Source organism: Heteronotia binoei, chromosome 19, assembly GCF_032191835.1.
Source record: "Heteronotia binoei isolate CCM8104 ecotype False Entrance Well chromosome 19, APGP_CSIRO_Hbin_v1, whole genome shotgun sequence".
NCBI classification, from domain to species: domain Eukaryota; kingdom Metazoa; phylum Chordata; class Lepidosauria; order Squamata; family Gekkonidae; genus Heteronotia; species Heteronotia binoei.
Genome location: NC_083241.1, coordinates 12291120 through 12303197, shown reverse-complemented (window position 1 = coordinate 12303197; position 12078 = coordinate 12291120). Strand labels below are relative to the sequence as shown.

The 12078-nt window shown below is 46.4% G+C and overlaps 1 protein-coding gene across 1 annotated transcript in view; it reads left to right on the top strand.

Moving 5' to 3' along the window:
* ADAMTS17 (ADAM metallopeptidase with thrombospondin type 1 motif 17) overlaps positions 1 to 12078 on the top strand; it is a 323961-nt gene that overhangs the window by 220667 nt on the left and 91216 nt on the right. The window contains exons 15-16 of the mRNA XM_060260248.1: positions 5347 to 5467; positions 11190 to 11264. Of these exons, the coding sequence (XP_060116231.1) occupies positions 5347 to 5467; positions 11190 to 11264 (196 nt within the window). The remainder of the gene's footprint in view (positions 1 to 5346; positions 5468 to 11189; positions 11265 to 12078) is intronic.

Genomic DNA, 12078 nt, shown 5'->3' with positions numbered 1-12078 from the left:
ATATATATACACACACACACACTGTGGCTAATAGCCACTGATGGACCTCTGCTCCATATTTTTATCTAACCCCTTCTTACCCCTTCCTTCATTCCAATATTACTGCTTCACAAACCTTGAGGTCCATTTTCTGCAGTCCAGAAAACTGTAGAAACTACATTTCAGGGCAGGGGGATTGCAAGATGCCTCAAGATGAAAATTTGAATGCTGCCTGGAGGAGTCTTAAGATAGCTTTAACAAAAGGAAGTAGACATTTTAAAGGGGGATAAGTTTATCAACAACCGCGAGCCACAGACCGATTTCGCACTCACCCTACGCTGCTCTGACGTTTCTCTTTTCAGCGCGGCATCCTTCCGATTTCCCACTATCTATCCCGGGATTTCAGCTTGCGTCGGCATTTTTGGGCGGCAAAAAAAACCCGCTAAAAATCAGTTTCTCTTTGCTGCACAAAAATGCCGATCTTTGCCGAAGCCCCCGGGGCAGATAGTGGGAAATCGGAAGGACACTGCGCTGAAAAGAGGAACGTCAGAGCGGTGTAGGGTGAGTGGGAAATTGGTCACAGTGTCTAGAAGGGCTCAGAGTCAATTGCCTGTATCCAGCTGTGTTCAGAAGACTTAGGTAGTGTTAAAGAAGGTGATTTCCGGCAGTTCTCACCTCCAGCTGTGGACCCCGTCTCCCCCCCCACACCCCCGCTGTTTCTGACAATCCTTCCCCTCCCTGGGAACAAAATTTCAGGGGTTTAACTGAAAGAAAAAGCAGGAAAGTCCCGCTCCACAACATCTTATCCGCAGGTAACTCTCATGAGAACCTCAGGAACCAGTGCCCCTTGAGCACCATGCTACGGTGAAGTGGCTACAGGGGTGAACTTTAATGTCCTGTTTTGTTTGCTCACGACCTGAGTTTGATTCTGGCAGAAGCTGCATTCAGGTAGCCGGCCCAAGGTTGACTCAGCCTTCCATCCTTCCGAGGTCGGTAAAATGAGTACCCAGCTTGCTGGGGGGGAAGTGTAAAAGACTGGAGAAGACAATGGCAAACCACCCCGTTTAAAGTCTGCTGTGAAAACGTTGTGAAAGCAACGTCACCCCAGAGTTGGAAACGACTGGTGCTTGCACAGGGGACCTTTCCTTTCCTTTTCCTTTGTCTTGTTTCATTGCTGTGGGAAATAGGATGCTGACCTCTATGGTCTGATCTAGCAGGACTTTTCAGGTGGCTCACCAAGCCCCTGGAAGGAGGAAATAAAACAAGAATGCAAGATGATTTTGTTGAAGGAACACCACAGATCCCCTTGAATAAGCCTGTTGAGGAAACACGTAGGGAATTTCTGGCTGAGTAATAATGGTTCAGTGGGCTACAAGTTGGCTGCTTACAGTCCAGCACCTTGGGCTGACTCAAAGACAGCTTAGAAATAGACCAGAGAAATCCTTCCACACGCAAACATCTGCCGCCCATCCATGTCCCGTACTCGCTCCATCCTCCGCAGTGTGGCTCGAAAAACTACCACTTCCGAAATGGTAGCAAATATTTGAGCTGAACGCCTCCTCACCGTCTGGAAGTGGAAGGGCTCAAGGGGGGGCACCCCGATGTGCGAAAGCGCCAAGCCACCCCAAGCCGCCTCCAGCTTTTTTCCCCCTTAAAAACTGCCAGGAACACTTGAGCGCTTAACTTGGGGGGGAGCAGTCCAGCTTCTAAGGTGCCTCCCCATCTGAATGCGCAGTCGGGATGGGGCCGCCTCCCCGGAGGGCATGTGGAGGCTTCGTGACAGCTCTTTTTGGGCCGGCCTCAATAAGAACACCTCCATGCTGGCCCAAAATGCCCATCTGTAATCAGCCGTTGTGTAGCTTTATGGTACCAAATGCCTCATGTGAGTGTTTGTGGCCTGAAAACCATATTTATGATCTTTCTTCTGTGGCCGTTGGATTCCCAAAAGAGCAGTTTTGTGTCTTCCTGGCACACCCTGTGGTAGCCAAGGAGAGCATTCTGTTTTGAAAAGGGCAGGAAATACCCTTGCCTCTCCCTGCTCATAAAGGGAGACTTGCTAATATTTCTAAGCATATGCTTTTAGAACGTTTTCTTTGTTGGCTTTGCAGGATTGCAGTGTGGGCACAGAGGAAAAACTTCACATGAAGATAGAGAATCAGTTGCATGAATTATTATTATTATTATTACTTATGAATCGCCTCATTCCGGCCAATGCTGGGCTCTAGGCGATGTTCAACGAAAGGTACACATAAAATCAATAAAACCAGTAATTTAAAACAGTTGCAACCCAATGAACATACTTCACAGTGTGCTGTAATTCTGCTTTCCAGACATTGGAAGCAGTTCTTTCCTTAAGTAGAGGGGGGTGCCAGCCCAGCAGCCACTGCTGTCCTCAAACAAAAGCCTGGTGGAACAACTCTGCTTTGCAGGCCCTGCAGAATTGTAAAAGATCCCACAGGGCCCTGGTGTCTTCCAGCAGAGAGTTCCACCAGGTCAGGGCCAGGACTGAAAAAGTCCTGGCTTTCATTGAGGACAGCCGCACCTCTTTAGTGCCGGGGATCACCAGTAGATTTCGACCAGTTGAGCATAACGCCCTTGTAGGGACATAGTGGAGGAGACGGTCCCATTGTTGCTTTTCCCCCCTATAAAGCACTCCGGGAAAGGGGGAGGGGATCAAATCCAGAACCAAGAGACCATTTTATGCTTTTTAGATTCCTATTTTCCAGGATTTCCTAGGCAACTTGTGACCCAACAAGTTGAAACCATGCACAGTGGCCCACTAAATCTCTTGGTGTGTTTTTTTTTTTTACCTTGGGGAGGCAGAGAGCAAGTTACCAAGCTCTTGGCCCATAGCCAGTATATAGCTGGCGGGTTGTGTTCAGCTTGATGATGGATCCGGTGTTGTTTTGGCTGGCTGCCTTGCAAACACTTGCTTTCTAATCCAGAGCTGTATGAGTTTCACGTGCCACTTTAAAGTTTGTACTGCGTACTTTTGTATTGCAAAGGTATTAAAATCAGAAAATTTGTGAATGGAGGTGTGAGATCCTTGTCTTTGCTACAAGACCAGTTGTGCGTGTTCAGTGGCCGGGTGAAGTCACTCAGTTCCAGGGGAAGAAGAAGATGATATTGGATTTATATCCCTCCCTACATTCAGAGTCTCAGAGTGGTCACAATCTCCTTTACCTTCCCCCACACACAACAGACACTCTGTGAGGTAGGTGGGGCTGGGAGAGCTTTTACAGCAGCTGCCCTTTCAAAGACAACTCCTATGAGAGCTATGGCTGACCCAAGGCCATTCCAGCAGGTGCAAGTGAAGGAGTGGGGAATCAAACCTGATTCTCCCAGATAAGAGTCTGTGCACTTAACCACTACACCAAACTGGCTCTCCAGGAAGACATTTACTCAGCCATTTAGTGGTTAACCAGGTTGTCCTAATCAAAAACAGTATGCCTTGGTTCTTTATTAGTGGCAGAAAGCACCATCACAGTTGACTTAGGGGGACTGTAGGTTTTTCAAGGCAAGAGGAGGTTTGCCATTTCCTTCGTATTCTCTCTTTATCCTCCGTTAAGTAGCTTGACACTCTCTACTGACTCTCTTTATCCTCCTTAAGTAGCTAATCTTGATTGGCTGTGGCTGGCTGTGACATCATGGCATTCACTATGAGATCTTTGATGGATCGGGATCACACATGCTGCTCATCCAGAAAGTAGAAGGATGCTGCAAAGGGGGAGAAATACCATCAAAGCAGCAGCTACAGGACGTATTGGTCCTAAATAATCTCAGATTATCAAAGATTTCAGGTTTTCACGGCTGGTAACATCATTAGGGTTTGTAGAATCTTTCGGGATCAAGTGCCGTGTTCTACTGGAGAAAGTTTTCCTTCCAGACGTTTCGTTCTCAGCTGCGGAGAACATCCTCAGTGGCGTTGCAGCCGGAGCAGGCGCTCAGACCTTCTTGGCTGCTGTGCATTGAGTGGGGCCAGGGCTGCTGGAGAGCTGCTATTTGTAGGCTGGAGGGGGTGTGATGAAAGGGCAATTGGTTTGTGGATGTGCCCATTGTTTGGTGGGGCTTCCTGGAAGGGTAGTGATAAGGAAACTGGCTGTTGAATGTGACCATTGTTCTGTGTTAATTGCTGGGAAGGTTGGAAGGGGTTTGAAGATAAGGAAGATGGTTGTTGACTGTGCTGATTGTTCTGTGGAATTTGCTGGTTGTTCTGAGACTTTCTGCAATTTATAGTCTGTAGATTATAGCTAATCTCAGATTAGCTTTTTCTCAGGTGTGATTTAAAGTTCTCCCTTTGGAATTGTTAAACAGGAGATATATATTTAAAAATGTATTTTGAATAGAATTACTTCTGCCAAGTAGTCAGGAAGTGGAAACAGTAGGACACATTCTTCTATATTATCCTCTTTATAAAGATCTTCAAGATGAGCTGCCTTTCCCTCTTCTATGAAAATTCCAAGGAAGAACAGAAAATTCTTATCTTGCTGACTTAGCAGAAAGATACCATCAGATTCCAGAATAGATTGCTAAAGTTTGCTCAGCAGCAAAATCTAGCCATGCTTTGTTTGAGAAGTAGTTATCTTGTATTTTGTTAAACTATGTTAATTTTATATGTAGGGTTTTTAAGAAAATGTATTTGCATCTTTTTTCTTTTTTTGTTTTATTGATTTTTTGTGGGATCTTAATAGATTGTATTATGGAAACATTGTTAATCGTTTATTGTTTACTCTGGTCACTGACCATAGCAATAAATAAAATGCTACTTTTAAAATTTTGCCAAATAGGAAACTTCGTGGTAACCAGCACAGCCCTAATCAGGGGTGGAATTCTAGCAGGAGCTCCTTTGCATATTAGGCCACACACACCCCTGATGTAGCCAATCCTCCAAGAGCTTACAAAAAAGAGCCTTGTAAGCTCTTGGAGGATTGGCTACATCAGGGGTGTGTGGCCTAATATGCAAAGGAGCTCCTGCTAGAATTCCAAGCCTGGCCCTGATTCTTTTGCTATAGCTGACTCCGAATATGCTTCATTCGTTCTGGATATGCTTTCTTTCCTCCTGTTAGCAAGATTCTTGTTAGCATTTAGCAGATCAATATTTCAGGGCCTCCTTCTGATGACAATTAATTTAATGTTTGAGCCCATGGCACCGTTAAGACCAACAAAGTTTGATTCTGGGTATAAGCTTTCATGTGCATGCAGACGACTTCATACAGCTACCCACCTGAAATCGTTTTAATGTAATAGTTGTTCCTTTGTACTGCCCGATGCTACTCCTAACTTCTGGCATTCTCTCGGTGTTGCGGGTTGCATTCTTGGCTCGCTTCCTTTCCATCAAAGTAACGAAGAACCTCTTATTATTATTAGAAAATTGGATGTGATGGAATCATTGGTTCAGCTGCCAAAGAAGACCGCTGCGGAGTCTGCAACGGAGATGGCAAAACCTGCAAAGTGGTGAAAGGAGATTTCAACCATACCAAAGGGATGGGTAAGTAGCCCATTCCACCGTCTTAGTTGCTTGGTATGCAGTTTAATGAAAGGCAAAACATCTGTATTTCCAAGAAGGTAAAGCATGTGGATATTTGAAGGCAAAGTTAAGAAGTTCAAGCGAATAACCATTCAGTGCTTGATCCGATACAGGCGTGGAGTGATGTCACATAATTTAATTCTCGGTTCAGATGCTGCAGTTTCAGAACATAAATTTAAGTTTATCCTTAATTAAACACAATTACTCATGCTGTGACTGCCTGCGCTCTGTTTGGAGGTCCTTAATTTGTTTCTTTTTTCCCTTGTCTGGAGGAACTCCTCCCTCTGGTTGGTTGCGTAGTTTCAGAACATGCCAACATTTCTGTCCCAACGATCTTGCTTGCCTGTTCAGATCTCTTCTTTTTTTGGGGGGGTGGGGAGTGTCTCAAAGCCTTCAGGCATTTCGACTGGGGATGGTCTCGGATTTTTCAGCCATTATTGTTCTCTTCCTATCACTCCCTAGATTTATAGTGTTCAAGCACACACTCCAATGTGTGTACATGCTAAAATCAGAGATGGTTGAAGTTCCGTGAGCTGCCGTTCTGATTAATATGTAGAACTCCCACGTAGAACTTATGGCATTTATTCAAAATTCATGGACTCCAGGGCTTTTTTTGTAGCAGGAATGCCTTTGCATATTAGGCCACACCTCTGTTATGTAGCCAGTCCTCCAAGAGCTCACAGTAGGCCTTGTAATAACAGCCCTGTAAGCTCTTGAAGGATTGGCTACATAAGAGGAGTGTCGCCAGGCTTTGGATTCAGCAGGAGCTCACAGGAGCACAGCTCCTGAACCTTTCTGAGGGTTCCCCCTCCTTTCCCCATCTTGTCCATTGAATAGTAGGTGCAGCTGCATAACAATCCCTGGGTGAGCTCCACCACCTGTTTTTCTACAAAGCGACTGCTGCGTGTTGCCTAATATGCAAAGGAGTTCCTTCTACAAAAAAAGCCCTGAGTGGGCTCGATCAGTTAACAGTTATTACTGTACATCTTGGTGAGGAATTTCAGGATGTCCAAGGTCTGCTGGATGAGGGAGTTCTCATTCATTTCAAGAAAGAGCTCCTGCAGGGTTAAAACTTATATTTCGCAAAATGCTGCCTTGAGTTAACATGAGCCACCTGTCCTGACCTCTGGCAAGTCTTTGAGCTGGGCCACTGAAGGATTATGAAGTCACTTGTTTGGCTTTGGAGTGGCAGAGCTTCTAACGCTGCAGCTGGTTCCAATGCGGCGTGAAGCAAAATCCGAAATAATTAAAAGAAAATTAGTGAGTACATGCAGGACGTCAGAATTAAATATTGCTGATTTATGTTTTGTGAAGTGTAATCATACTTCTTTTTTAATCATGATCCAGGTTGTTAAAGATGAAAGTGTAGCAGAAATAGGAACATTACCTTTCTGGTGCTCCGATTGTTTTATTTTCACTGTGAAACATGGAAAGAGCGATAGAACCGTTAGAACAGATTTACTTCAGTTCAGGAACACTAGGATTGCCAGGTCCAACTTAGGAAATATCTGGGGACTTGGGGGGGTCGAGCCAAGAGCCAGGGTGTGAAAAGCACAATTGAATTCTGAAGGGAGTTCTGGCCATCACATTTAAAGGGACCACGCTCCTTTTAAATGCCTTCCCTTCATTGGAAATAATGGAGGGTTGGGGTACCTTCTTTTGGGGCTCATAGAATTGGAACCCCCGGTCCAATCTTTCTGAAACTTAGCGTTTGGGAGGGAGAGGCACCAGATGCTATGCTGAAAATTTGGTGCTTCTGTCTCAAAAAACATCACCCTCAGAGCCCCAGATACCCATGGATCAATTCCCTGTTATACCCCAGTCTCCATAGAATATAATGCCCAGCAGTTGTTCCCCCACTTTCTGATAACCCTGAAGTGGGTAGAGGGCCTCCAAACTGGGGAATCCCTGTCCCCAACTGGGGATTGGCAACCCTAAACACCTTAGAGAGCAACAAGATTTTGGGGGGTTTAAGTTTCAAGAGTCTCCCTGGGACCCCCCAAATTTTGTTGTTCTCTTAAAGCAACTGGAGAGCCAGTTTGGTGTAGTGGTTAAGGGTGTGGACTCTTATCTGGGAGAACCGGGTTTGATTTCCCACTCCTCCTCTCCGACCTTGGGTTAGTCATAGCTATCTCAGGAGTTGTCCTTGAAAGGGCAGCTGCTGTGAGAGCTCTCTCAGCCCCACCCACCTCACAGGGTGTCTGTTGTGGTGCAGGAAGATAAAGGAGATTGTGAGCCGCTCTGAGACTCTGAGATTCGGAGGACAGAATATAAATCCAATATCATCATCATCATCACCACCACCATCATCATCATCTCTCTTGACTTGGTCCTCTCACTCTTTCCTGTGGATATAATGCCCTCGGTCTTGGGTCAGCCATAGCTCTGGCAGAGGTTGTCCTTGAAAGGGCAGCTGCTGTGAGAGCCCCACCCACATCACAGGGTGTCTATTGTGGGGGAGGAAGGTAAAGGAGATTGTGAGCCGCTCTGAGACTCTTCGGAGTGGAGGGTGGGATATAAATCCAATATCTTCTTCTTCTTCTACTGGACTTGAATTTTACTTAGGTTTCCCCAGTCTCCTGCCGGGGGCGGGATTTTCCGCAGTCTTGGGGCCCCCAACCTGCTGGCATGGAGCTGGCTTGCAGGGGGATCCCGCCCCCAGCAGGAGACTAGGAACCCTAAGTAAAACAGTTAGATTCAAGTCCAGTAGTGCTTTAAGAGAACAACAAGATTTTGGGGGTCCCAGGGAATCGTTGACTCTTGAAACTTATACCCCCAAAATCTTGTTGCTCTTTAAAGAGCTCTTCCCTGCCCGACGTGCCCAGCACCTGGAACTGACGTCATCACATGGGGGACGCTCTAGCAATTTGGGTAAAAACTCTATGGTACCATATAGTATTTCACTGAAATTACTAGAGCATCCCCATGCAACATGCCTGGAGCAATGACATCACTTCCAGGTGACATCAGCACACCACACCATGCATGCAAAGTGCGCATAAGAAACATCCCTTGCTGGGAGCCAGACAAGACCTGTCAATCCTAGTTTTACCACAGACCAACATGACTATTCTCTGAATCGATCAGGTCTGCTAGGTTCAGCAGTAAACTCCTGGACTTGCAAGTACAAATTGTAGGATTGGGCCTTGCCTTAACTGGCCTTATAAGGGAAATTTCTTTGCTATCCATCCTAAGTTCATGACAGTGGACTTTTTAAATGGGCATTCGTGAAAATAATTCTAAACAGCAACCAGCCTGTTTTGCTTCCCGTACTCAGTGGTGGCAACCAGTCATGAACGCCCAGAATTCAAGACTGAGACTTCAGTCTCAGTTGTTTTGCTAGCAGAAAATACCCAGCTGGTTCCAAATGCTCATGAAGATCTTGCTTTCGTCTTGAACGATTATTTTCTTGACTCGGGGCCCCTGGCTGCCGCTGCTGCAGCTGGAGGGCCACCGTGGTCCTTTCCCAGCCTGCTGAGGCCTTCGCCACTCTCCTTCCTCACGATTGAAATCATGGGGGAAGGGTGGTGGAGCGGCCTCCATCCCATGCAAATAGAACAGGGCGCCGGTGACTGCTCCACTGCCCTTCCTGCGTGATATCAATCGCTGGGGAAGGGGAGCAGAGGGGAGAGCGGCCTCTTGAGAGCTGTGGCCACCGCTGCTGCTGCCTCCTCCCCACTTCCACTGCCCCCCCCCCCGAATTTTCTACTCCTGGCTACAGCCCTGGCAAGGTCCATCATCCCTGTTCCACGCTTTCAGCAGCGGTACAGAAATATTCCAGCAGGGTCCTAGAAAATATGCGGGGGAGGGGGAGTAAGTTGGATGCAGATTTTCTGAAAACTAGTTTTGAAGAATGTTCCGGAAATGTTCAGTTATCAGATTACCTTAGTATCCTTAAGGGAGGGTCATTGAGAAACTGTTGGAACTGGTATTACTGAAGGCTGCCAGAATGGTACTGGGCCCAGCACTGGGGAAGTTTGGGGAAGGAAGTTAGCAGATATTGACAAAATGGTGACACAGAACCCTGAAGTATTGCTTCATAGATCTCCCAGTGTGGTTTCATTGGCCAAGGTGACCTATTTTTCTTCAGCCACAGAAGGAGAGTCAAGGAGATGACAAATCTGCTAGCTCACAGTGTATTTTTATTATGTATTTTTATTATGTACTAGCACCCGTCTAGAGAGAGAGAGAGAGAGTTATGACAGTGATATATATGTGGACACATTGTTTGTGTGCCACAAGGTTTTGTGGGAGGAATGTATGAGGTGGTATTCCTCCTTTCTGCCAGTTTCCTGTGAAGGAAAATGGAAGACACCATGACAAGGCCACAGAGGAGATCTTTCCTTCACTGCGACAGTGTCCCCAGCTCAGTTTTTCCCCATAGGAGTGGATATCTGCTGTTCACTTGCATGAAGAAAAAAATGGTAATACTTTGACGCCACCAGGCGCAGTCCAAACTGTCTCCCTCCCACAGTGATCCCTAGCTATTGGGAGTTGTGCTAGTTTCTGTCTTCAGTAGCTCTGTCCTCCTCAGTACGTGAGGCATTTTTTTAACAAATTGGGTCCAGGGCTGTTTTAGCTCAGTAAAATGCTACAGGGAAGAAAGCAGGCTCCCCTCTTCCCCTAACACCAAGGTGCTGAGCCAAATCAGGTCTTCGCAGGCTTTAAAAATGAAATCAAGCTGTGTCCTCATTAAAAGCATCTTGTATCATTTGGCCTGAAGAACCTTAAGTGCAGGTTTCTCTTATCGGTCACACTAGAGCAGGGATGACCAAACTTGCTTAACATAAGAGCCACGTAGAATAAACATCAGATGTTTGAGAGCCACAAGACATGAACGTCAGATGTCTGAGAGCTGCAAGACATGAACATCAGATGCTTGAGAGCTACAAGGAAGAAAGGAAGGAAAGACAGACAGATAGATGATGATGATGATGATATGGATGGATAGACAGACACACAGACAATGATAGATAGATAGATAGACACAGACAGACAGACCGATCGATCGATAGATAGATAGATAGTTCGATAGACAGACAGACAGACAGACAGACAGATAGATAGATAGATAGATAGATAGATAGATAGATAGATAGATAGATAGATAGATAGATAGATAGATAGATAGATAGATAGATAGATAGAAGAGAGGGAGAAGTGGGAGGAAAGCAACTTTAAATGCATTCTCCAAGCTGCCAGCTGGAGACAAATGCCTTCTGCAAGCCAGCCAACAGGGCAGTGGAGGCTTTGAGAGCCACACAATATGTGTAAAAGAGCTGCGGTTTGGCTACCACTGCACTACGGTGTGACCAGCTTGTTGGGAACTGGCTTTCACAGAGAGACTGGGATGGGGGTTGCTTTGTTTGGAGATAAACTGGATTTTACAATCCTGAACCGAATCCTAAGTTCTTTGAAAATGCCTAATAAACCTGAAGAGACCCGGTGACATCTGTGTTGAGTCGCTTGCAGTCTCCTATTGGAAGCAGACCGCTCTGGGAAGAAAGGACCTTGAATGAGTTCCCACAGTCAGTTGTCATGAAGCTGTATTTATCTTTGAAAAGGGGTGAGCGAGAAACTACTCAAGCCCGGCTCCAGAACTTTCTTGCAGTTTTCTGACCTGCGCGAACAAGTTTTGTCGATGGAACTAAACCTGCTGCCGATTCCTTTTTCTGTTTCCCAGTGTCCAATAGTCACTGTAAGAAGGTTTCCACGTGTGTGATGTCCAAAGCCAAAGCAGCTCCCAAGTGTTTCTCGTGTAAGAAGCCCCGTTGCTCTCTGCTCTGGGGGTAGATCACGGTTTGGTGTTGGGTCTTTCTCTGTCTCTCTGCTGGCTGATTCAAATAAAAAAAGCCGCATCACAGGGGGTGGAGGGGAGTTGTTTTAAAGAAGCCATGGATAAATTTGAAAGCCTTTTGACTGTGCCACAGGACTCTGGGTTTGCAAAAGAGTATATACAAGGCCTTTCCTTATTAGGACTTTGTTCTTATTGTTAGGCGTTCACCAAGGATACCCGCATCTTGGTGTGCTGTTCTTTTTCACAACTGGTCCTTCTGAATGCAGTTGTGCCTTTCAAGATATTTTAGCCAGGATTGCGAGCGCTGGGTTAGGGGCCGGGAGATTGGGGGGGGGGGGTGGAGCCCAGGAAGGGCAGAGTTTGAGGAAGGGAGGGTGCAGTTCCATGGAGTCCACCCTCCAAAGCAGCCATTTTCTCCAGGGGAACTGATCTAGGGTTGCCAGGTCCAATTCAGGAAATATCTGGGGACTCTGGGGGTGGAGCCAGGAGACTTTGGGGTGGAGCCAGGAGCAAGGTTGTGACAAGCACGATTGAACTCCAAAGGGAGTTCCAGCCAACACATTTAAAGGGACCCCACACCTTTTGAATGCCTTCCCTCCATTGGAAATAATGAAGGATAGGGGAACCTTCTTAGGGAGCTCATCGAATTGGACCCCCTGGTCCAATCTTTTCAAAACTTGGGGGGTGTTTTGAGGAGAGGCATCAGATCCTATGCTGCAAATGTGGTGCCTCTATCTCAAAACACAGCCCCCTCTCCCGAGCCCCAGATACCTGC